General features: G+C 43.3%; 1 protein-coding gene across 2 annotated transcripts; it reads left to right on the forward strand.

Moving 5' to 3' along the window:
• mtnr1aa (melatonin receptor 1A a) lies at positions 1–23064 on the forward strand. 2 transcript variants are annotated; one of them, XM_067249936.1, is made up of 3 exons: positions 6–58; positions 153–304; positions 21119–23064. In XM_067249936.1, exons 1-3 carry the CDS (start codon positions 6–8, stop codon positions 21985–21987), a joined length of 1074 nt encoding a protein of 357 aa, XP_067106037.1. In that variant the 3' UTR covers positions 21988–23064. The 2 variants fall into 2 exon arrangements, with proteins under 2 accessions (XP_067106036.1, XP_067106037.1); XM_067249935.1 differs by having other exon boundaries at positions 1–304.
• Positions 23065–26953: the final 3889 nt, after the last annotated feature.

Below are 26953 nucleotides of genomic sequence, written 5' to 3' on the forward strand. Positions count from 1 at the left end.
ACAACATGGAGAGGAGGAAACAGACATGGAAAGATTACGGCGTCTCTGTCTCCAAATTGTAGACTACATGGAACGTGCGGCACGTTTATTTCGCTAATTGAGAAAGTTGTGTGAAAATATAAAATGGTTATAAATGAGTCTCATCTGAACAGTTCTTCAGACCTCAATGAGCACGTCCTAAATCGCCCCCCTTGGGTCACTACAACTTTGGGGTGTTTCCTGATATTTACTATCGTGGTTGATATTTTGGGCAACCTTTTGGTGATATTCTCCGTTTACCGAAACAAGAAGCTGAGAAACGCAGGTGAGTCACGCAACTGAGGATAGGCTGTAGCAAGAGCTATTCTACTGGCGTTTATTGTGCACTATAGTTTGTTTTGGGGAGATTGGACTGTTAAATATTAAACAGACTGACCAAAAATAGCGCGTTTAGTATGAAGCTCGTGGGTATATTTTGAACAAAGCCTTTTGCTATTTTATAATTTGCTTGCCTACATCAAATGTTTTCGTGACTATCAACAATGATTAAGCAATAGCCAAATCTGCGCCCTAGAACAATTCAATTTGAATGCATGAGTATTTCTGGGCTTTGACTGGATGTCGATTTGATTCCGTAATGTTTAATTATTGCAGATGTATGTCGTCCAAATGTTATTGTAAATTACTGGGAATACGGTGCAATTCATGGATACTGTACATTCTGAATGTGCACGATGCACAATTTGATACTAGGCTATGTTAAGAAAAACCCTAACACTTTTCAATTACGGTGCCTCTCAGATGAGACGCAACCAATTGGCTCAACCCGTTGGAATAATTAGACACTTTCTGCCAAAGATAGGCTACTCATTTGATCTTGGAATTACACATGACGTGTTCATACTCAAAAAGAAGATATAGTTTTTTTCAGTAAATTAATCAAGTAGCCAAATATGGAGAGTTTTTTTACAAAACTGTATTGAAATTGGTCAAACAAATTGAGAGAATGTGCGCAACGCAGCGAGTCGGTTTTCTAAATGAAAGTAAATAGGCTAATCGAGTAAATCATTGATTTTACATGAAATGGTTGGAGATCTCCAAATCCCAATTTGATTTAGACTGACGCGTTGCTCTGTTAACCAAAAATATGTGAATGTGAGTTTTCACCAGAACTCTGTGTATATTTCTTTAACGCTACGCTAGATATTATTTCACTGGTACATTACGCACACCAACTGCAATTGCCATAACCTGTAATTAGACTAGATATTGGCTTCAATAAATATTTCAGGACATTTATACATAAAGCCCCCTGTCCTGATATGGGAAAATATGATTGTCATATGACTTGCCGTTCTCTCTCTCTTGTTTCATGATAATCCCTCCATCTGATAAAAAGCACTACACAGAATTGCGCAATAGGTCTTCCTGGATTTAGGTCTTTTAATAGTTCATACAGATAACTGTTACATAAATAGCATTCTGCTTTGGAGGAGCAATGGAACTGGAACGTGATCCTCCAGACCGGTCCCAGTTTCTGTTGTTCAGCACAAACCTGAGTTCAATCTAGGAAGTCTCTGAGTTACATTCTAGATGCTTAGGTGTTGTGTTTTTGTGTAATAGCTATGCTGGCATGAGAAGGTGGACTCATTCATCCGTCACAATCATCGTAGGTGATTTTCTCGGAAATGACGTCAAATTAATGTTAAAGCTCTTCTCTCTTAAATGAAACTGACCTGCATATTCGATCGGATAACAACATGCTCCACAAAATCACCCTGTGTCACAGCATTGACTAACTATAATTTAATATTCTAGAGTGTGGAAGTATTAAGCTGGCAGATGTTTTAGGGGAAATGTTTGTAGGAAAACATGATCCATAATCTCCCTTTAACCATCTACACAGATCCAATCTGGTTTTCAGATCTCAGAGTCCGTATCAGGGTTGAATGAGGAACTGTCAGTGCACCAGCCCTAGGCAGAGTGGGATAGACTGTCATACTGTTGGCTGGTGAGCAGAAAAACAGTGTGTGTCTGGTAGTGTTTCACCAAAGCGAAGATGAATATCAACAACCCATGACGTTCTCTTTGGGTTTTCGACTAGCTGGAGTGCAGGCAATCTTCCAGCCTAGTTACCAAAGATGGTGCTTGCCCTTGCAACTTCAGACGGCCTGTACCATTTTCTTTTCTGCTCATGCAAATAAAAAAGGCGTTGGTAAATTGTTGGCCCCTCTGTGGCAACATGATAGTTCACTTTATATACCCGGCGGTATTTGTGGTCGTATCAACTGGAGTGGAACTGTCAATGTGTAAAACACGTGCATAGTGCCTAATGCCCAAGTGTTTACACTAAGGACTTGTAGCTGACTACATCTGGAGCGGTTCGCAACCGAATGCGAAGCGGCTGTGATGGCAATCAGCACCTCCAAATCTGAGGTCATGGTTATCGACCGGAAGAGGGTGGAGTGCAACCTCAGGGTCGGGGAGGAGATCTTGTCCCAAGCGGAGGAGTTCAAGTATCTCGGGGTCTTGTTCACGAGTGAGGGAAGGATAGAGCGTGAGATCGACAGGCGGATCGGTGCGGCATCCGCAGTGATGCGGGCTCTGCATCGGTCCGTCGTGGTGAAGAAGGAGCTGAGTCGAAAGGCGAAGCTCTCTATTTACCAGTCGATCTACGTTCCTACCCTCACCTATGGTCACGAACTGTGGGTAGTGACCGAAAGAACGAGATCGCGAATACAAGCGGCCGAAATGAGTTTTCTCCGCAGGGTGTCCGGGCTCTCCCTTAGAGATAGGGTGAGAAGCTCGGTCATCCAGGAAGGGCTCAGAGTAGAACCGCTGCTCCTCCGCGTCGAGAGGGGCCAGTTGAGGTGGCTCTGGCATCTGATCAGGATGCCTCCTGGACGCCTCCCTGGTGAGGTGTTCTGGGCACGTCCCACTGGGAAGAGGCCCCGGGGAAGACCCAGGACACGCTGGAAGGACTATGTCTCTCGGCTGGCCTGAAAACGCCTCGGGGTCCCCCAGGAAGAGCTGGTGGAAGTGGCCGGGGAGAGGGAAGTCTGGGCCTCCCTGCTTAGGTTGCTGCCCCCACGACCCGACCCCCTGATAAGCGGAAGATGATGGATGGATGGATGGATACATCTGATTGGGTGCAGAAAGTTTCTCTGTTGTGGGCCGGCAGGGAGCTAAATTGTTAAAAGGTCTTAAGTAGTTGAACTCTCTACCAGCTCATTGAATGCCCCTGCTTGAGGTGTGTGTGTTTTGGGGGGAAAGGGGGGGGGGGGTGGTGCATTTGTGTGTTTGCCTGTTTGGACTTTGTGTGTAGATGCAGATTTATGGGGCTTCAAATTAGCAAGCAACGTTAAACTCCAGTCTGATTTGCTATTGCTTGCTTTGTGTATCCCTTCTAAACCTGAATCATTCATAGTATGTAATGAGTGGCATTAAGAACTGTTTTGGATTGTGTACATAGTTTTCTGTTTAAGTCTCTGAGCTACCGTACTTTAGCCATGTGCCATAACAACCTATTTGTTCTGAGAAAACCCATCACGAGTGTTGGCTGGACATCATCGTTTTGAGTAAAGGTATGGTTTACAGTATACTGTACGGTTAACCTATTGTAGTGTATGTGTGTACAGCTGAAATGGTCCAATATCAAGTCAATATTGTACTTAAGTATTTTCCAGCCCAGTGTCTTGGCTCAGGGCGTCATGTCATCTGGCCGCCGTGGGAATCTGTGCGTTTTGGATGCTCTCTTTGTCGAGACAAACAGTCATTATTTTCCCATCCCTTGTACATGTTTGGCAATGTGCCTGCTGTGCGTTGTCTCTGCTAAGCGTAGCATTCCCTCCACATTCACTATGGCATGCAGCAGCAGTTGTGATTGCTTTGGGTCTTAATACATATTTTGCAGCATTAAATTACACATTAAAGGACATTTGTGTGCATCTCCTGTTTTGAAGAAAAACTCCTCAGGCCTATTCCTTGTTTTTGTTAAGGATACTTTTAATGGAACTTGTAAACAGACAACCTATCTGTGCAAGGTAGAGAAAAACGGACCCATTTAATTGCTATGACTCCTCTGAGTCTTGAAACATTTGCTTCTAGAAGGATGATGTCTATTGCACCGACTAAAGAGGAACTCTAGATTCATCACTCTCCAGCCATGGGCTGTTATACAGCTGAGGCAAACTGCTACTTGGCCGAAGGAACAAGCTTTTGTGTGTTGATACTGGGCCAGAACAAAAATGTGTAGCCATGGAATAGTCCCGGAGAGGTAGTTCAGACTCCACTCCATAGGGAGGCTGTGTTTTCCTGTGCTAGATTAACGGTGGCCCAATGAACAACTATCAATTTTGGTCGAAACTAGTATCAGAACCCTTTATAAAGTTTGCAAGTGCAATGTAAAGCATGTTTGAATCATGTTTTAACACTTATTTTGCAAAACCTTCCAAACACTTATAAAAAGCACTTACAAGACAGCCTTTAACCAGGAAGTCTGTGTGACATGAAACCAGACACGGTGTGTGTCCAAGGAGGAGTGTTGTGCATTTCCCATTGAATTTTGGCTTCATAGGAACCTGGCTGTCTCCTTGGGGAGCTTTCTTTGTCATGCCTAAGAACCTGTCTTTGCCCCTCCTGGTAGGATGTGATTGGCTGAGCCTGCAGGGGGTCTGAATGCGAGGAGTGTGCCGCACATGAGGTGTCCAGCACCAGCGTGACATCGAACAAGCTTGTTATGTCTGAACTTTCCGACTTTCCCCTGGGAATATAAGTCAAACTTTAGACCGCTCTCCTGCCAGGGCATGATTTACTGTTACTAGTTGAGCACACTTCAACACTTATGAACTGTCAAAAAGTAAAGTTTATTACAGGTCATGTATACTCTATCCACAAAGAAAACCTTGAGCACAAACAAACCAGTGTGTTGCCTAGAACCATATTGTAACATGGATTGTGGTTTGTCATAGAATTTGAAATGGAACTAATGGGAGTCAGGTGGCTGAGCGGTTAGGGAATTGGGCTAGTAATCTGAAGGTTTCCAGTTCGATTCCCGGCCGCGCAAAATGACGCTGGGTCCTTGGGCAAGGAGAGAGAGAGAGAGAGAGAGAAACTGCAGTTCATAACCTGTTTCTTCTGTTATTGTTTGACGCAGTTGTGCAAAAGTCGGAAATAACCATCTGTATGTTTAGGGATGAAGCCAAACTTACTGAGTGACTTTTACCCACTCTAAATTGGCCGGATGTATATATCCAACTTCCTCTTCAGTCACAAAGGGATCATGAAAAGTGGAAGACGCATGACGCTGCACACCATGTTATGCATTCTCCACTTTAGTACAGGGGGCACGCTCACTGGCCTTGTCGGATTGCAGAATACTAGTACCTCTAGGAGTATCAGGACAGTAACTACTGTAATTCAGTTCTTTTTTTTATGTTAGTATTGTCTCGTGTGTCAATCACTTCCCTGTGGGGTCATATCTGTGTCTTCTTGGGCTGTAAACAAGATAGTCCTTGTTCTTTATCTACAGCTCACAAGGAATATGGTTTTTAGAACTAGCTATTCTTGTTTTCTCCACTGTTGTCATGATGATAGCAGAACTATGTTTGTCTCAGTGTGTGTGCATGTGGGCCAGGTTATGTCTGATGTTATTGATTTGTCTCTTGGTACCTTTGTCTTCCTTGATTCTCTGTTCTGCTATCATATCTAAAACAAGTGTTCTGCTATCATTGCTAAAACAATTATTGAAGATCTGGTCCAAACTGCTTATTAGTACTGAAACACTGTGGGCATGGCCTTGATTTAAAGAAATGTTGACCGTAATATGGAGGTGTAACATATCAAAAAGTTTTAGCTCACAAAATTGAAAGGCTCACACATATATATAATTTCTGCACTTTTGAAAATCAGGTTTTGTACATGCAAATTTTTTCTGCGCTTTGAAAACCGTGTTAAAGAAGAAACAAATCTTTATTCCATGCTTACATCCAGTTTTACACTTGCAAATCTTTATGACCCTAATTTATCTTCATAATAATGACACACAGGCAGGCGTTGAATATTAGCAACAGACACAGGTCCTGGATAGAGTTCAATAGAGGTCAAACTTACATTTCCAGCCCAGGAGTAGATTAAATCAGTACTCCCCATGGTGTCCCTCACACCCACTTACCCAAATACGTGACTGTTGTTCTTTAATGGAAGCAGTTTTGTGAAAAACCCTGACACTATTTTACCCAGAAGGCCACTGGGGCTGCGCGGGGTGTCATCACGCTTCTTCAACCTTCTTTAAACATTCCAGATAAGAATATATGATTAACCTGGCTCGGCCTCATTTAATGTTCCACTTTCACTTTCCCTTAGCTTCAACTTTAGTGTGAGAACACACACACACACTCACAGGCACAATACAAATTGTACATAATACTGAATATGTAAAGAAACAGGACCATTATACAACCTTAAAAATATGCTGAGGCAGAGCACTGTAGGCAGATGTCTTGTGGAACATGGGGGTCCAAGACTGTTTCTCCACCTTCTTTGCTTTCTACATGATACAGGGAAAGATCCAACTCTACCTTTCTATCTCTGTCTGTCTTTGTCTGTCTGTCTCTCTTTCTGTGTCTTTCTGTCTCTCTTTCTGTATCTGTCTGTCTGTCTCTCTTTCTGTCTCTGTCTGTCTCTGTCTGTCTGTCTGTCTGTCTCTCTCTCTCTCTCTCTCTCTCTCTCTCTCTCTCTCTCTCTCTCTCTCTGTCTCTGTCAGTCTGTCTCTCTTTCTCTTCCTCCCACTCCTTGTTGTCAGCTTCATTTTCTAATTCATTCACTCTTACCTTCGCCCCCCCATGTAGAGCCTCTCCTCTCTCTCTTCCCTCTATCTCTGTCTTGATTGTTATACTGTTTACTTTTTCATTTGACCTCCTAGACGTCATACTCCATGACACGCACTGTCTGTTCGCATCACTATAGTCAAAGCCCTCTCCCACCACTCACCAAGAACATTATGTCATCAGACCACATACCTTCAGAGGAATTCTGCCAATATTGCTTTACATCAAGTGGCCTCCATAAAAACACGAGAGCACGCCTGCATCTAACACAGTCAGCGGGGTGGCAAGGGAGAGGAAATGGTGGACATATTGTGTCTTCTGCTTGTACTTTTATTCATGATTTCTTTTAGCTTTAAAGTCGTGCTTTTAATGATGAACAGCCTGGCGAGCTCAATTTAGCAGAAACGAGCATCTGCTCTTTTGCTTGCGCCCCGTCTGTGTGTGTGTGTGTGCACAGACGTGAGGGCAGACGCATACTGTGAAAAGGCATACTTCGGAACACTCATACACACTCTCTAACACACACACTCTCTAACACACACAATCACCTTCATTCCTCCGAAGTCCGTTACTAAACATGTTATAACATTTAAAGTGTTATACAACAAAGACCTCCTCTTTGTCTGATTAGAGCCAGTGATACATGGGTAACAAGACCTAATGATCATCCCAGTGGAACCACATATTCACACTGTGCACTGTTAGAATGTTAGCCTAGCCTAGCTAGAGAACTAAACCTGAATTTACATTTACATTTACATTTAGTCATTTAGCAGACGCTCTTATCCAGAGCGACTTACAGTAAGTACAGGGACATTCTCCCCGAGGCAAGTAGGGTGAAGTGCCTTGCCCAAGGACACAACGTCATTTGGTTGGCATAGCCGGGAATCGAACTAGCAACCTTCAGATTACTAGCCCGACTCCCTCACCGCTCAGCCATCTGACTCCAGAATTTAGCATTTCAGGCTATACAGTTTGAAAAACAGCATAGCTGGAAATTTAGGGATTCCCCTGCAATGGTTCTCATTCCACCCCCCCCCCCCCCCCCCCCCCCCCAGATATTGAGGTGAGTCATTTGAGGTGGGACCGACCTCTAGGGAATATTATGATTGCTGAAGTGGGGCTTCAGTGAGCTCTCTAACCATGAGGTTATTCATTGTATTGGTGTGTAAAAACCCCTACACACCAATTGGTGAAATCTCTGCCATCTCAATCAACCTCTCATACACAGACAACAACAACATTATCAGGGCTGTCCCTTGTTCATTTGTGTAAAAAACTTTTTTTTAATCATGAAATAGACTTTCTAGACGTGCTAATTCTGTATCAAGTAGCGGTGTGTGCGTGTCTGTAGGTGGTTTGAAGAAGGGGGTAAGGAGGGAGGGGGAGGGGGGAGGAGGGAGGGGGAGGGGGGGGAGAAGGAAAGAAACGAGCATGATAGGAAGTCGGAGGGAAAGCACATGGATGACCTCCGGAGGTGAAGGAGACATGAGTGTTGTCTTTGTGCAGCGACTCAAACAATGAATCCCTGCCAAACTAAATCTGAAAAGGAAAACAAAATTAGTAATGTTGAACCTCTTATTTCTTTTGGTCTCCTGCCTTAGCTGGGTTGGAAACATGTTGAATTAAACACAACAACAAACATGTATTTAAAGAGCGGTGTGATTTGTTAAAAGCCTCAAAAGAAAGAAAATCACTTTACTAATATATTAACTATGATTTTCCAGGACACCTTTTACAGAACTAATGATGGTCTATACCAGGGGTACTCATTTAGAAACCCAAAAGGCCCACTCACCAAATTTACATTCAGTCCAGGGTCCGGAACAGTGAGGTTTACTTTTCTGGCCCTTAAGAGTTCTGGGGGTAATTTTGTTCAAAGTGTCCATACTTTGTGTCATAGTGACGTTTCACATTACCACTTTTGACAAGGGCAACTGTCTCATTGCAGATTAAACACATCGGTGTTGTGCTCCCACCAGCAGCACAAATGCGTACTTGTCAGTCCACTCTGTCTGAAATGTGTGATTTTCGGAATCAACTTTTCGCCTTTTGACGGGTTTAGAGCACGCCATGATTTGAGGAAGAAAAAGGTACCGTTAGCAAATCGATTAGCCTGCGTTGTTGCGAATGACACGCACAACCTGCGTGACCCTGTCAAAGAAAATTCTAGCGGCACTGTGTAGATTTGAATATAGTCAAAAATGGCGGTTTCAATACAATTTATTTAGTTTTTACAACTTAAGAATGAACAGAGTACTCTGTGATCAGTCATGACCGAAGGACATGCTACAGGTCGTTCGGTAGAGTGATGGAGAACAACCATAAAGCCCTGCCTTATATAAACTTAGAACAAAGGATCTCTAGATGTTTAATCAATCAATATAGCGGTCTCTGTGATTGACCAGCACTACTCAGTGACAGTTTGACTCCACACCAAGTGTCCCACAGTTCTTTGATGTCACAGCTCCCTCTCTAAATGAGGATAGTAACGACACCTTTAATGAAACACAAACAGAACACAGGACACAATCTCCTTGGCCATAAGGTCAGCTCCCTTTAGTCCACGGGAACTCAAGAATCCCCCAACCTTCATGCCTCTGGCTTCTTAGTTAGGCATAAAAAATACCTTAAGAAAATCTGCTAAACCCATCCTACAGAGCATGCATCCTACATTCACTGTCTATAACAAAGAAACTTATAGACCACTGCTTATAAAACACATACATTGTAACTATATTCCTATAAGTCCTAAAATTCCACAACAACCTACAGAGGTTGCGGCCAACGTTGAGTGAGTGAGTTGTCATATCGTGATTACAGTTATTACAGCTCCTGATTGGACATTTGGATTGGACACGGAAGATAGAAACCACTAGCCTGGCTCTGCCCTACTACATACTTCCGCTCAATTTGGATTTCGCTTGTGTACTAGGTCTGGGACTTCAGTGCATCAGTCGGTTTTCAGAAAAATAAAATGTGTAGGTCCAATCAGCGAACAGAGGGAGTGACTGAGAACGATGACATTGATGTCGTGCACTAGTTTGAGTTGTAGTTCAGTAATGGCGGCGGAGAAAGATGCGAGCGAAGCTATTCTGCGGTTGTGGTAACGCTACCGAATATCCAAAAGTTAAAGCCAGAGCAAGAACAATCCTTGCTGAGTTTTGTTGGTGGTCATGATGTTTTGGCCCTCCTCCCCACGGGGTTCGGGAAAAGTTAGATTTTCCAGATACGGCAGCTAGCTCCGTGGTGAAGGAGCTGGCTAAGGCGAACGCTAGCGATTGGTTATGGCAAATCAGAATGGCTCTGGGCAGATCCAATAGTTTGAAACTTCAACAGAGTACCTGCCTTCAAGGAAGTTAACGCTTGTCAATGGAGCGATCCCAGACCCTCTGTACAAATGAAATGTACGAGGGTCTGGTTAGGACCAGGCTAAGAAATCACATCTAGTAGAAACAAAATGTAGGCTATAGCGCAAAATCTCACACCAATGAAAACTCGCTTGGATCATGACTAAATTAGAATGTTGATTTTGCTTTCGGTCCTAATTGTATTGCGTCCTGATCTTGACCAGAGTCCACCTATTGAGTAGCCTACCCCGGTCTATACTGTCCTTCAAGCATCACTTACCCACCACTGGGCAGGCTGCTTAGTTTGTTAAAGAATACACTTTATTGATTGTGTTGGGAACATTACCGTAAATTAGTAATTAGTTACAGTTACTAGTTACTTATTTCAGAAGTAACGAGTAACAAGCCCATTTAAATTTCAGTAATGTAACTGCGTTATTTAATTGAAAAAGTAATTAGTTACATTACTAGTTACCGCCAAAAGTAGTGGAGTTACAGTAATGCTTTACAAAGTAACGCGTTATTCCCAACACTGATTGTGAATTACCTAACCTAGCGAAACATGTGAATGGCTTATTGTAATGTGGATCAATATTATGAGTAGATAGATTTTGTTCTGCACTCCCAGGAGCCTCCTTAATGGGAGGACAGCATTGTTCAGCTTTTCTAATAGGCAGAATGGATAAGGATGAATTGCTTTAATTGCATTAGGAGGATTCATCTGTGGGAAACAGGATGAGAAAACCCCCAGACTGGTTCCAGAGGCAGTAATGTATGTGTTTGGGATGTACATCAATTGCAGCACACACAGAAACACACACTGAGGGTTGCCAAAGAGAGAACCAATTATTTTGGGAAATGGCAACTTGGGCCGTATGTATTTTTGCATCAAAAGCGATGTTCACTCTGGTTCAAACCACAGTCGTAGCTTTGGCATCCATCAGCCAGCGCTGCTTCCCCATTGAAAGCCATCAGAGGGGTCAGTGGTCACTGTGAGGTTTTGAGGCCACGCAGTATGCAACTCCAATGAGCCGTAAAGAAGCTTTGTGCGATTAATGTCAAAATGAATCCAGTTTCATAGACCTCCAGTCAAGCCCACATTCTCTGTCTGGCCTGCGGCCACCTCCTACCCCCATCCAAGAGAGAAAGCTATTTGGGCACCTTCCAAAAGCTATAGGAAATAATGTGCTTGATAGAAAGAAAGAAATTATAATAATGTTTGCGACCCATAACCACCCCCAAGTCCACAAGTCTCTGGCCCCAAATCCCTCTGAAAATTTGGAAGTATTATGTACGGCTGCCATGTTGACAGAACGCTAACAGAACCATATTTGTGTGATCATTATCGTCCCGGTATGTTAGGGGAGAGATAACACCCCAACATGCAAGCCTCTGAGCAGTGTTCACAGTGTGGTGTGTGTGTGCGATATCTCTTCAACTGCAGGTTGTTTCTTCAGAGATCCCTCACCTCAGCTGCTCCGACACGGATCACAGATATTATAACCTGTCGGAAACGCCGGGGCTCCCAATTTGAGCGGGCAGCGCTGTGCCGGTGCTCTGTATGAAATGAATCAAACTGAGCAGCGTCGCTGTGGTTAACTTGTGAAATGCCCCACTTTTCTTCTTCTATGACCGAGACAGAGAAAAGATGGAGGAAAGAACAGAGGGAGGGAATAGAGAAGGAGAAAGAAAAACCAAGTGAAAAAGAAATTGTGTTTGAGATAAGATAAAACGCAAATTCCCATTCATCACACACCCTAATTTTCACTTCATCAACATGGCTCAACAGGAGAATAACAGCGCTCAATAACAGCCTTATCTTTTATGTGATAAGGTCTACCCCAACAGTCTTGGAAACAAACTTGCAAATAGGGGTCAGGATTCCCTGTTTCCTATGGTTTAGGATTAAAACCTGTTTTAGAGACATTGTTGATGAAGTAACTCAGTCACTCTAAGTTCCTTGAGTCACAATGTGGTTGTCACTTGTTTGTCCATGTCGTGTGTGCGTGCGTGTCCCCCTTGGAGAGCAAAGAGTCATAGCTGTTTCAGATAATGGGCTGTCCTGGGCATAGGTGAAGAAATGACACCCATGGGATGAGGAAATGACACTTTACCAAGAGCTTAACTCTTGATTGGCTGTACAAGTCCAGGCTTAAGGGCCAGATGCTGTTTCAATGGGTGTGTGGCGCCGGGTGTGTTTTTGTTCAGCCCAGGGAGATCTGTCCACAGTCACCATGACTAATTCGTAGTTTATCTGATTTATCATCTGTCCAATAACTCCATGTTCTGACTCCTGATCTCCTTTCTCCAACTTTCTAAATCCTCCAAATCAGTGCCAAGTATGCCTTGGCACTGATTTGTAGATGTTTCCATTATTATAAAGTGTGTGTGTGTATGCTCAAGTGTAACAGTAAATAGTACACTCTATCCAAATGTGTGTGTGTCTGTGAGAGGGAGGGAATGCGTGTTTGAGGCCATACTTTGAGGGAGGGAGTGCGTGTTTGAGGCCATACTTTGAGAGAGAGAGTGCATGTTTGAGGCCATACTTTGCCCTAAACTGACCGTGTGGATAGGGAAATCCAGAGACAACAGAGAAAATGGAGAACAAGTTAAATGATTTTTAAAAAGTAGCGCATTCCCCACAGTTGTCTCTGTCTGTGAAACAGCATCATCGTTATCTGTGGTTGTGCTTGCACAGGGTGGGGTGGGGTGGGCTAGCTGGATATGAAGTGCGAACATCATGCCCTCTTTAGAACTGCTGAACAGCAGCCGTACAGGGGCTGTGTTTCACCAGCTTGCATTGACACGGTATGTCAGCACATGCACCCGACATGCAGTGAGAGGATTCATATGTTGGAGCTGGCTGAACAGCAAGGCAGCAAGAAAATGGTGACATTGTCATACTGTAGGTCACCGACCCATATGACAATATGTGTTGGTGTGTGTGTTTGTCGGTCTAGGTCTGCATGTGTGGATGTGTGTATAATTGCATTTGTTCAGTCTTGTGTGTGTGTGTGTGGCTTATTTAGTGTGTTTTGGTGCTGACTCGTTGGCCTGTCAGGGAAGTTATTAGAGAGAACGTCTGAGCGGATGGCTGGAGGCAGGCAGGCAGGCAGTGAGGATCTAGTCACTGTTGTGGAAAATGGGATTCATTTTAATGATGGATAGACGATACTACTGGGTTTTTTAATACAGAAATTAATGAATATGTGATGGATTTCTCCAAATTAAAGATAAGGTTGGTATTGGCACGACTTTCCTGTTGAGCTGTTGCATAAATTGCAAACTGTTGGGTCTACTGGTTTAAGCACTGACACCCATGCAAGTCTGTTAGCTATCCCACACATTCATGTGACAGGATTAAACAACATTAACTTTATAGTTAGAATAACAGACTAGAAAGCCATGAGTGAGTGGAGGTTTACAAACTGAAAATATGAGATTTTCATGTGTATTAATTTTAAGGAGCTCAAATGGGGTTAGTCAACAGGGTCAGATCAACAGCTTAATGAAGATAGGAGCCATCTGAATAACAACTCATGCTAACCAATCAAATTCAAAAGGCCAAACAGATACTAACTCTTGTTAGGGAAGCATATTTTTCTGTCTGATAACATTAAGCAATTGCTGTGGGTCTCATAGTGAATTGGTCAAGCAGTGCTTCAAAATAGAAAAATATAATAAAGGACATTGATACAAGATATACATTGATATAATATGGTCTATGAGTCAATATAATTTGGTTAAGGTTCAGGTATTGAAGATAGTTGATACTGCTGTAAGATAAGGTAATTCACTGTGGCAGTGGAAGTGTTGGGTGAGAAATTTGAGTCTAAAAATCTTTCTATCATATGGGTCAAATTTTGAGGCTCAATAATGACTTTGGCTGATGCAAATATTTCTTATATTTCCCCATTGAGTAAAAGGCTGCAAAGTGTGAACCCATCAGTTTTGGGGTATTGGAATATTTTTACAGTGTCATATTAGGAGCCTATCCAAAACAAACTCTCCCGGCTGTAATGGACTCCCTATCAAACACTCCAATATATCTTCTCCTGACTAAACAGAGCCTGATCTGTTTTAATTAGTGACTCCCTCCATTCCTTCCCAACCTGCTTCTGACAGCGGTTTGCAAACCAAGCTCATGTCTTTGTTGGGTTTTTAGGGCACCAGTATAACTGTGTATCATTTGAAAAAGAGCACAAGGAGCTTTTTATGAAACAGTTCCTTTTTTGGAGAAACTAAGAAAAAAGATAGGACCAATATACTCTCAGAAAATTCTAAGATGATCAGCTGTCTTGGTAATGGCTAATTGTATACAAAGAACCGAGTCCTCCACATTTACACAGACACACACACACTGTAATTGGTTTCTTTTTGAAGGATGGGGTCACGAAAAGAGAACAAAGGTAATCTTTCTGCTTCCGTTTCCTTAACACTTAACTAGTTCAGTTTTTTCAAATTTCCTAATGAGCCAGAAGTCGGAAGCCTAATGGGATTAGACTGTGTTGCCCTGATGAGGTATCGGAAGAGATGAGTTAGCCAGAGAGGTTTGGTTGGCCATGCATCGATCCCACCACAATTGCAGACGTTCCCAATCGAGCTCTCCTTGTGACCTTTCAATACTTTGTGTGAGGATACAATGCTCCTCTGTGCATACACTGAATGCAGTGTTCTCAGTGTGCTTGCGTAACAGACCTGGGTATTGGGTCCTATCTCACCGTGTTTATTTCCCCTGGACTTGTGGCTGTGATTTGATATCATGAAGACCCACAAATCCGGCATGAGAACACACCAGGTCTATAATTCCCATCTTTCCTCTTTCCTGGTAACTAAACACAAAACAACCACACTACTCACTACCAGAATCTGTTTTGAACACACTTAAGATGGTCAGCTGTCATTGACCATGTTATCAAGCACTTTACAGCACTCAAATGATGTTAATACTGGATACACAATCAGTTAAGTCTCCGATAAAAACGGTCCCTGTCATTGGAGAATGTTGACATGCTGTCTGAACAGGCCTTTAGTCTCCACCTCCCAGGTCCAGCCAAGTCCAGAAGTAGGCAGGCAGGCGAGTGCAGGGGAAAGGCGCTTCATGGTGCTGCGTGGCTTAGTGCCCCGGCTGCATCTTCATTCTTTCTTCCCCTACCTGGGTCGACCCAATAAGACCCCTGCCGGGTTCCACCCTTCAGCCTTCCTGTACGAATCAAGCCCAAGCACACTTACTTGACCAACTGAGTCCAAAACACCTGGGAGAGGGAGAGCAGAGGAGGGGTAAGGGAGAGAGGAGGATGGGGGAGGGAGGAGCTTGGAAGAGGGGGCATCACCGGCCTCATTTCATTACTGTAAATTCCTGTTGCGTCAATCTCAGGCAGAAGGACCTGCGATTCATTCTCCGTAGAATGTAAATGGTGTAACTATCCCTTAATGATGAAATTAGGTTAGGCACCACACCTGCCATTCTTCTCCCCAGAGCCCTGTCCCTCATTAGAGCAGACGACCCTTGGGGTTGGGTTGGGGTCTAATATAATCGCTTTGAACTTGTGATCTTATTAATGATCCCGTTCTAATAAAATGCTAAATTCATCAGCACACAAGCAGCAGGTATGTCGTGTTTGAGACAGTTGTGATATCATTTTTCCAGTAAAATGCCCTAGTTAAACATTTGCTGCCATGTTGGGATTGAGGATTGGGTACCAAATCCATGCTGGTTATGTGTTTCAGTGTGGCTTGGCTGGGTACATAGGTTTACCATATTCCCTACGCTCTGTAGTGGGCAGCCGAGCCGAGCAACTCTTGGAAACAGCTGAGGTAGGCTTTAGTGGTGCCCGCAGCCATGACAGCTGGGACACACACGGTTCACCTAACCCATAACCCCTCGCGGGCAATAAGTACAGTAGCCCTGCCTCCTCCCCCGTCACTGTGACAGAAGATTGTCAAACCACGTCATGCACAAAATATGTAACTGTACTAGAGATGTCAACATTGACATCAGAAACCTCTTATTTGTCTAATTATCAACTTTCTCCCCCACCTCCGCAACCCCCATTTAAAGTGCATTTTACCAAAGGTTGAACTCTAAAGGTAGGGTCGTGGTTAAAGTAGTGGAAGAAATTTCTCTTGGCACACAATCAACAACCTAGGACACGGTGACTACTGTTGCTATTCTACAGTTGTTGTTTTTTTTTGCTACCGGCATCGGCTTAACAAATGAGGGACGTGTGATTGGTGGTGACAGCATGACAGCGGACGAGTTGTCCAGGGAGGGCGAGGATCCAGAGACCTGTCAGCTCGCCTCTCGCCACCAGCTGCAAGGGCCTGCACTGACAAGGAGTGTGACACCACCCTTGGTGTTTTGTCATCTCTGCTTCCTGGGGAGAGACAGTAAGCGTGGCGGACAGGTAATGTTCACAGTGCATGAGCCTCATGGCCACGACCAGGTTATTGGTGTTGGGGGTGGGAAGGAAGGAGGGGTCCCCAAGGAAGTGGTTTTCCAAACTGAGAATGAGCGCTTGATGGGAAGGGGGGTAGGTTGTGTCCGGTTGAACACTGTCAGTGTGGTTAAATCTAATATTGGCAGGATGCCTTCAGGATGCTACATAGGGCCCTGCTGTGTTAATTAAGAACCATTAGCAAACTCCGCTGTAAAAAAAATTGTGAAAATAGGTGCTTTGGGTTTGTTAAAGCTCCCAGTTGAGTTCTCTATATACTCTTTGGTGATGCCAGCAGGGTCTGGTTATGCCACAGTATACCTCATCTAGGTGAACATTTGCTATGGACATGACAATAAAAATAACCTCCAGTTATTTGTAAGTGACCTTGCAAGTAGTTTGTGACGATTAGCACCTAAAGTACTATCAGAACAACAACCCCAGGGCTGTCTTCTGTCTGAACGGAAACAGAGTGCACCCTGACCTGACTGGTCATCCTCCAAGGCATATTGTTCCAAAGGTAAACGTTTCGTTTTTTCTTTCAGAGAAAATAAACGTATTCTCTTGTCACGCCATAAGATGGATACTGTAGTGCACTCTTTGCTGTGTAACCACCTTGAAATACTTCTGCTGTGTGAATCTATTCTGGCATAGCTGTGTGTGTTGCCTTTCCCCTCTCTACTTGCGTTTTCCTTTCTCAGCGACCTATTAACTGTGGACAATGACTGTGTACCATGGAGACCTCTGTGGATGCACGGTAGCTCTTGTGAATTGTTCTCTACTCCCGGCTTACTATTTTGTTATGTAAGCATGTTTGTTTTGTGTTTTTGTAGTAGAGTTTTGTTACTGAAACGAGCGGAATTAATTAGTTGAACGCCAGGTGTTGTGATAGTGTGACACAGAAGCCGAGTCATGGATTAGGGTGAAATGAATCCCCGCGGGTCATACATGTACGGTACATCTATATGTGTGCAGCCACATGCTGTGTGGGAATCTTGAGTCCTTAATGCTGGGAAATAATGGCTGGGTCAAGCTGCCAATCCCTGCTTTCTTGCTTACATTGCTGAGCAGAAAAAATCAAACCAGACCTATTCCAGTTCCCTAGCTCATTCACTGTTTCATTCTTCATTCTCTCACCATCTGGCTCAGGATGTTGTCTCTTCCAGCACAGTTACTGATGCCCATTGTTGGAAGCTAAATCCTGCATTTTCAAAGGCAAATGTGTTTATATTCCCGTATATTCACATATGGTGGATATACACCCCAGCAGAGGGGTGAGTGAGGGGGTGGAAGAGATTGAAGATACAAGAAGCTGTCATCTTCGCCTGTCACTGGCCTCATTCATAAACACAATATCCGCAAACACAGTCTTGACAACAGAGTTTATTGTACATTGTTTCAACAACAGAGTTTTCTTAATCTCTGTTCTGGACCACAGTGTCCTGTTTCTGATGGTGCTGCTTGCCGTGTCCCATGTTTGTTAACAGAGACACACCAGTGTGTTTACAACAAGCTGTCACTGGGCTGCTGAGGAGACAGTGAGCCATGGTAATCCGATTTTTCGCCGCAGTGACAACAGTGGAGGGATATTTTGGCTCAATTCCTCTAGCTATTGCTAAATGCCCACCCGCCCCTCTGATTATCCAACAGTGACTCATTCCAGTGTGACCCCATCCTCCACTTCCACCACACTTCAGCCTTGAATCTGACAAAAACATGACATTAACATTGCATTTGGGATGACGTCTTTCATTTATGCCAAGAGGTGCTGAAAGATGGAGCCATAACTGAGAAATTACAATTCATGAGTGCCAGATATGCAAGCAATTACAGCCTAATTATCATCCATGTCTTTGCTAAAAAATGACATACATCTTGACATATTAATGTATTCATAGTCCAAAGGTGCTTGCCCATACATTAACATATATCAGTAAAAAGGTCACATGCAGTATTTTGCCATGGGTAACCTTTCTCCCTATACTCCTGCGCATTGACCTTGGCAACCAGGCTTTGACCCTGGGCGCTGGAGTACGTACCTCAATAGTTCAGTGCAGCGGGAGGATACAGCTACTTGAAGCTGACGTGATCAGACTTGCGCTTACTTACTGACCTTCAAAATGGTCCTTTTACTTCCTGCTTCAAGTAGCATACATACAGTATGCAACACACAAGATGAGCAATGGCATGAAGCATGACATTTAAGGATGCTTGTAAGGGCTGTGTATCTACATGTGTGTTAGTTACAGGCTGTTTGCTGCCAGATTGGTAACCAATTGTTTGTGTGTGTTGTGCATGCCCCAGGGAACACTACAGATGCCCAGAGAGGTTTGATTAGAACCTAAATCCGAGCAGATTTCAGTGGAAAATGTGAGGTATTAAGAGATGGAATGTCATAGGGGAAGAGTGACTCGATACTGGGGCTGTATCTCTCCCTAAGCCAAATGAAACCTTCATGGGATCTGTCAAACACAGACCTAGCCTAGCACTGGTGACAGAACTGAAGGAGAGAGGAACCTACTGCCACCCCCCCGCCCGCCCCCTTCCCTGGGTGATGTTTTTTCTCATATTAGTTTTTTCTCATATTAGTTTTTTCCCCAGTTTTCAGCCATAGAAGTGTAAACAAGACGTACTATGCTGTTGCCATAGCAGTTTAGAGGGATATAGACTGAGCAGTCTGCACTTCCCTCCCCCTACCCGACTGAGGAGGGGATCCCCGGCCTCCTGGCTCCATACATTGACTCTCAATGTCGACTCTCTTCTCTTCAGCCACCTGACCCGCTTCCCCCAACCCAATGCCTCTTTCTCCAAGTATCGTCAGGATTTAGAAATGAGGGCAGGTGAAACTAATCCCATAGTAAGAAGAGTGTGTGTGGTTGGGAGTGTCCGGATGACAGATCTAAGAGAACAAGAGCATAATTAATAAGCCTAAAGGTCGTCCGCAGTGGGAGAATGTCTGGTATGCGAGCAGCAGGTCGACTTAAAATATGAGAGAGAGAGAGAGAGAGAGAGAGAGAGAGAGAGAGAGAGAGAGAGAGAGAGAGAGAGAGAGAGAGAGAGAGAGAGAGAGAGAGAGAGAGAGAGAGAGAGAGAGAGAGAGAGAGAGAGAGAGAGAGAGAGAGAGAGAGAGAGAGAGAGAGAGAGAGAGAGAGAGAGAGAGAGAGAGAGAGAGAGAGAGAGAGAGAGAGAGAGAGAGAGGGAGAGAGGGAGAGAGAGAGGCTGGGGCTGTTTTCAAGGCACCGGGCAATCCTGGGTTTTGATGTTTTGAGTTGCTGGTGGTGCTGACAAAACTGCCCTAGTCGCCGGGGAAATGAGCTGATCCTGCTAGGCCCTCACCTGAGGAGCAGCGCTGCATACCACAACGTCAAAGCATCGCTGGTAGGACGTGGGGAGAGACGATGCGAGGGAGTTGACTTGCATTCAACATGACAGCTGCTTGTCTCTGTCAGGAGACCGCTTTGTCAGAGAAACAAGACATTTTCGTTTCACCTGAGATAAGCCTGTCAGATCTATTGTTCTCTCGTTTAGACTGGACATTCCTGTGACACGGGGATGACAAGTGTAAAATGTAAAATGCCCAGAATAATGCATGCTTTCCTCTCTCCCCCCTCCCGAATACAAACTCAAAGGAGCTTGCTGAAAGCAACAAAAAAAAACTGATAAGGTTCCCGGATAAATAAACCGCGGTAGACTCACTGAAGTGTGTGAATTACCGAGTGCGAGAGGCACAAGTTTGGCCCTCTTTTGTCACCTCTCAATAAATAAAATGGGTTCCTCCAACAGCCATAAAGTAAATCAGTCATTGCAGTGGAATTGATTGCTACCTTATAATCATTATACTGGGCACACACTCACACACGCTATGCAGAGTGCCTGGTCTGCATGGCAATTAGAACTATGCATTCATTAGACAGTCACTTTCTATGACTCTCATTATTCTCAGGCGACAACAAGGGGGAGTATTGGCCTGGCACGCCTTCTCATCAGGGGAAAACAAACACGCTTGCTCGCACTCTTTCTCCCACACGCTCGCTGTTCTTTCTCTCCTATCTCCCTTTCACCCGCATAGGGAGTCATTCACTCAGTCAACAACAGTTGAACAGGCACTTGCAAACTCAGAATCATTCCTTTTTCTCTGGCTTTCAGTCTAGTAGCCTTGAGGCTTAGAGTGGAAAATGCTTTTAGAAGAGAACCTTACATTAGGTTTACATTAGGTTTCAAAGAAGGTTTCACCTTCATTGAATCAATACCAGGAAGTACATTTACATTTAGTCATTTAGCAGACGCTCTTATCCAGTGCGACTTACAGTAAGTAACCAGACACAATGATCTTTTTTTTATAATTTTGTTTGGGTATTGTACTGTTTTTATTATCGATAATGTGTTGTTGCTATTGAATAGCTCTCTATTCCACTTCCTGTTCTTTTAAAGTCCTCTCTGGGATTTTCTGCACAACTTGAAATCAGACATTCCTGAACACTAACCTCCTTGTTCTCATTCTCTCTCTTTCTCCCCCCACCTACAGGGAATATCTTTGTGGTGAGCCTTGCGGTTGCCGACCTGGTGGTGGCCATCTACCCGTACCCACTGGTACTCACCTCCATCTTTCACAATGGCTGGAACCTTGGCTATGTCCCCTGCCAGATCAGCGGTTTCATCATGGGCATCAGCGTCATCGGCTCCATCTTCAACATCACTGGGATTGCTATCAACCGCTACTGTTACATCTGCCACAGCCTCAAGTATGACAAGCTGTACAGCGATAAGAACTCTGTGTGCTACGTTCTGCTCATCTGGGTGCTGACTGTGGTGGCCATTGTGCCCAACCTGTTTGTGGGCTCACTCCAGTATGACCCGCGCATTTACTCCTGCACTTTTGAGCAGTCGGCGAGCTCAGCCTACACCATCGCGGTGGTCTTCTTCCACTTCATCTTGCCTATAATGATCGTCTCCTACTGCTACCTGAGAATCTGGATCCTTGTCATCCAGGTGAGACGGAGGGTGAAGCCGGACAACCGGCCCAAGCTGACGCCGCACGACGTCAGGAACTTCGTCACCATGTTCGTGGTGTTTGTGCTGTTCGCCGTATGCTGGGCGCCACTCAACTTTATTGGTCTGGCGGTGGCCATTAACCCTGAAGCGGTGGTGCCAATCATCCCTGAATGGCTTTTTGTGGCCAGCTACTTCATGGCATACTTCAACAGCTGCCTTAATGCCATCGTGTATGGGGTGCTGAACCAGAACTTCAGGCGCGAGTACAAGCGCATCGTGGTGTCGGTGTGCACGGCACGCATCTTCTTCCAAGAAAGTTCTAACGATGCCGTAGAGAGGCTTAAAAGCAAGCCCTCGCCACTCATGACCAACAACAATCAGGTCAAAGTTGAGTCTGTGTGAAAGGAATGGGGGATTTTCTAGATGTTTCTATAACGACAATGACTGTGCAGGGAGTCACAGAATGATGTGAGATAGGCAAAAAAAAAAAAAAAAAAAAAAAATACATAGTTGTAAAAAATATCAGAACGAAGGGAAGTGTGTGAATAAAGAACAAACTACCAAAAAATTATTTCAAAGTTTCTGAACTGCGGGAAAACTGTGCTGTCTCATTCTCTATACAATCAAACCGAAGCAGGGGAAAATATCTTAGTATTTTACGCACTTCAGTTTTGTTTCTTTGGTACCCCAAAACATAATAATGCCCGCCCCCCCTTTGTTTTCAATGTTCACAGTGTTGATATCAATGAATCTATGTAAGATGTATTGTATTTATTTTTTATGAAAAACAGTATATGTTAGTATATCTATACAAACTATATTTCAGGTGTGTTTCGCCCACAGTGATGGATCCAAAGTGGTGAACAAAGTGAAAACTAAATATATTGTGAAAAAGCCAGCAACCTTCCCCAGAGCGTGGTCATATACACAATACAAAATAGTTTACGGATAAACTGTTTAGGAACAGTTGGGGAGATTGTGTGACATTGATGCTGTCCTTAGGTCCAAGCAATATGGTTGCTGCTGTTCTGCAAAACTGTTACTGTCGGTTGGTGCAATTATCATGTCTGTAAGTATGTGATCTTTACTCTCTTCTCTCTTTCTTGATCTTTTTTTTCTCTCTTTCTCCTCTCCAAATTCCCTGTGAGCTCCTTGTACTGTATGGATGGATCAGAAGAATCGTTCATATGCAAAATAAAATCTAATGTTGGTGGATTGTAGTGTTGTCATGCACTGTGTTCATCATGCAGAAAAACAAATACAAACAAACTCTCTGTGTGGATGCAGTTCAGTTATTCAGTTCAACGAGTTTCATCCTTTAATGAGTAGCCTAATCTTGAAATGTATAATAGCTGGCCTGCAGTGGTTGACTTGCCATTGAGACGGAATACACATCAGTTGCTAGAATAACAAACATGTCCATAAATGTCTTTGCATTGTCTTATTAGTACATGTACATGTGTGCAAAAGCACATATGAAATGCCTATGTAGTGTGTGTATTTAACTATATAAACGTTTTCTACATGTAGTACGCTATTCTTTACATTTAGTATTCAAGCCGTTTCTGTAAATTATGTGTCTGTTTTGGGGCAGGGATGAATCAATGTGAAGCACTTATTGATACTCCTTGACTGTCTTGTCTGTCTGCCTACAAAATTATTTTTCATCCCAGGGTTTAGAGATTAACAGTGACAACAGTGCCACAAATCTACCCAGGTTATTCATGAGTTCATCTGAACCCTCACAATATCACCACAGGCTCAAAAACATCTTAACATGTTAATAGGGATTGTATATCTATGCATGTTTCCTAATGAGGGAGAGTAACTGGGTTAGTGGGACAGACCAAGGCTTTATAAAGCGCCACAGTGGATAAAGAGCAAGGGTAGGGGCTGGATTTAACAGCATTTCACATTCCCTTTCCTTACGTAATGGTTTCTGACTATTACCACTATATAAAAAAAAGGTTTTATCCCAGAGAGATGTGTGTCTGTTTGTGTGATTGTGTGTTGTATTTGTGCAGTAGTAAAGTAGGGGAAACACATTGAGGCCAAGGAAATATCCGCCTTCTAACAGAATCATACAGTAATCTGATTTAGCTCAGAGATTTGTATCACTCCCACCCTGACACTAGGATTTTCAACATTGAAGGACACACACAAACACACAGAACCAAACAAACACACACACATAGTGTGTTACCAGACTATTCAGAGTGATTCATCGCTGAATCCCATTACTAGTCAATTTAGTAGTAAGAACACTAAATGAAATTAAATGTGGACTTCACCTCAATATTCAAGTGCTGTAGGTCAAGGAGGCAAATTAATGCGATTGAAACGCTAGCATCTTCAATACATCCCATTAGTCCTGTTGGTCGACAGTCGGCATCAAAAAATGGTTCAAACCCTTTTAATAAGCCCTATTTTAAATGTTTTACTTCAAACTGACCTGGCTTACTGTATATTTTTGAAAATATTTGACATCAAAGGTAAATATTCTTCTTGCCGTGAACAGAAGAGAAAAGTCTACAATATCAGAACAGACAACATTTAAACAGGCTTTGTTCAAGGCTTTTGTAAACAGGCCAAGTGGGCCAGTGTTTCGGCCATTCGTCGCATCCCCTGCTTTGTAAGCACCAAGTACATTAGCATCCGCTTGGGCATTAGGCCAAACTCAGCCAAGCGGGGTGTCGTCTAACCATTAGTGCATGCCTGTAGACAATAGTCCTTTGTTTCACCACAGGCGGAACATTTGCATAGATGGGAATGAAGAGGGAATCGTTGGCATAGTGGTAGTAGTTCCTGAACAATAGAACATTCTAGGCCTGGGTGGTTTTGGGATGGATCGCTATTGAGTCCAGCACAGTGTGCAAGGTGTTGGTATGCAGTTATATCATGTACAAGTGTCTCAGTCTTGGTCTCTGATAGGCCATTACTGTGTGAAACTGACTTCACATTTTCCAGGCAATGTTTGAAACCGCCCCCCCCCCCCACCCCAACTTTCTTCTGTATAAAATGCAAACTGAATTTCACACTCTTGTATGTGCCGGCATGACAGTGTGGTGATCTAAAAGCAATTTTAAGGTGATATGAAGTGTGCCCCAGAGATACAGTATATCACATTGCCAGATGTGGTTTTATGACCAACATGTTCCAACTCGGCCTCTCCATGCCCTTCACACAGGAAATATACTACTACTGTATGTAAATCACATGTGAGTGTGAGTGATTGAATTTGCTGATAAAACTAACAGCAATATGTCTTCCCAGGAGAACCGCTACTGAGCTAAAGGTACTGGAAGTTTCTCTCTCTTTCTGACCATTCCATTCTATTACTTGTAACCTCACATCCTATTCCTGCAACGTGACATGGCAGCAACGGATGCAAGATATGAGACACACACACCTGTCATATGTACTCTCAGCTAATGCCACTTAAATTACTAATACGCTTATGAGACGCAGATGGGCTGGGAAAATAGACTCATTGTGAACTGTAGTCTGCAACTTTGTTGCTTCCTGATACTGTGCTAGCGCTAACATCCTGATGTGTACGTAACCCAAAAGTATTCTGATTTATTTTTATCATATCTGCCCTTCTCTCTCTGAACACTTGTGTGGATGGGCTTCACTAAACTGGAAGGCTTTTACAATAGGAAACAAGTACAAAATCAAAACACAATGGTCTCATGGGTGGCTAAGGGAGAAAGTGAAACATCTCTTCTGCCACTCCAAAGAAGACGCTTATCCAAGGGTCTAAACAAATATTAGCATATTCATGAATATTTCAATTGCGACCTAGATCATGGTGTTGCAGAGGAGAAGACATGGAAAGAGAGTAAGTCTTGAATATGTAGTTTTATTTCTTGAGCGAACCATTGCATGAAGCCATGAACAAAAGGTTACATTTGGCTCAATCCTTCAAAACATTTGGGACTTCTTTTTCCTCCCTGCAGATATTTAACCCTTATCCCATAGGGCAACTTTTTTGAAATAATAATAAATGTGTCATGATAGGTGGGGTCGGTCATCCATCACTGGGAAACTAAATTAGGATTTATATTGGGATTACTGAATCACCAAGGGATATTAATCCTACCACATCTAGAGTGTTATCTAGAATAACAAGAGTTATTTCATATTTCACATATGATGTTGTGTGTTTATTTGCGTGTCTACTGCTGCTATGTGTATTTTTTATTCATTGTCACACAAGTGAAGGAAGTAAACACATTAATCAGACCTGGGTTAATTACATATATTAATGACTACAAGTATCAGAACAAAACATAGGTAAGCTTAATTTGACTCATTATTGGCCCCCATGGACTGATCCATTGGTTTCATTGCAGTGTGTGAGATAAACCAAGGACACCTAGGAGTCAGGTGGCTGAGCGGTGAGGGAGTCGGGCTAGTAATCTGAAGGTTGCCAGTTCGCTTCCCGGCTGTGCCAAATGACGTTGTGTCCTTGGGCAAGGCACTTCACCCTACTTGCCTCGGGGAGAATGTCCCTGTACTTACTGTAAGTCGCTCTGGATAAGAGCGTCTGCTAAATGACTAAATGTAATGTAAATGTAACCTAAGTACCCATTTTAGAGCAATTAATAATCTTCTCCTCTGTACCTCTGAAGTGATACATGGTAGGCCTAGTCTTTGTGTGTATTACTTTATTCCATCCATTCATATTTTACTGTACTGCATGACATTCTGACAGTGCTGCACATGAGGGAGTTAGGACATTTATGTTTTGGTCCAATATCTGAAAACAACTGTACTTTAACTTAATCAGACAGATCCATACACATTCTATCAGGCAGTACTTTTTCACAGAGATCCTACATAAGTAATGTAAAGCTGCACACCAGTGTGTGTGGGTTTGGGGCAGGGGCTTGCTTACTCTAAGATACTTATTATTCATAAAGGTGATTCCTCTGAACCATTTAGCAAATTGCTTTTCATTTGTGTTGTTGTCTAGACTGGTGTTGATGGGGCTTACAATCTAAAGGATGGTGTGTTTTTCTTCCAACAGTTTTTAAACTGGTTTTTAGAACAAAGTCCTTAGATTTGATTTACTTGAATTGCTTCAAGCCATTCCTTACACTCTGACCAGGTATAGTGGGATGAATGCCAATGAGTCACCTGTTCCAGTTTTGGCAGATTTTGTGGTGACTTTATATACTTTTTCTGCATGGTTTACAAACAAAAAACAAACAATATATAGTCATGAAAATACGGCATAAGGCTGAAATTAGTTGAATGTGATATAAATCAAGGACAAAATGTGCATGCTGGATGCAGGGACCTGAACAGATTGACTTGGTCCAGGGGATTTGGTCAAAGAAGAAATGCTTCTGTCTCTTTACAT

Source organism: Osmerus mordax, chromosome 14, assembly GCF_038355195.1.
Source record: "Osmerus mordax isolate fOsmMor3 chromosome 14, fOsmMor3.pri, whole genome shotgun sequence".
NCBI lineage: Eukaryota > Metazoa > Chordata > Actinopteri > Osmeriformes > Osmeridae > Osmerus > Osmerus mordax.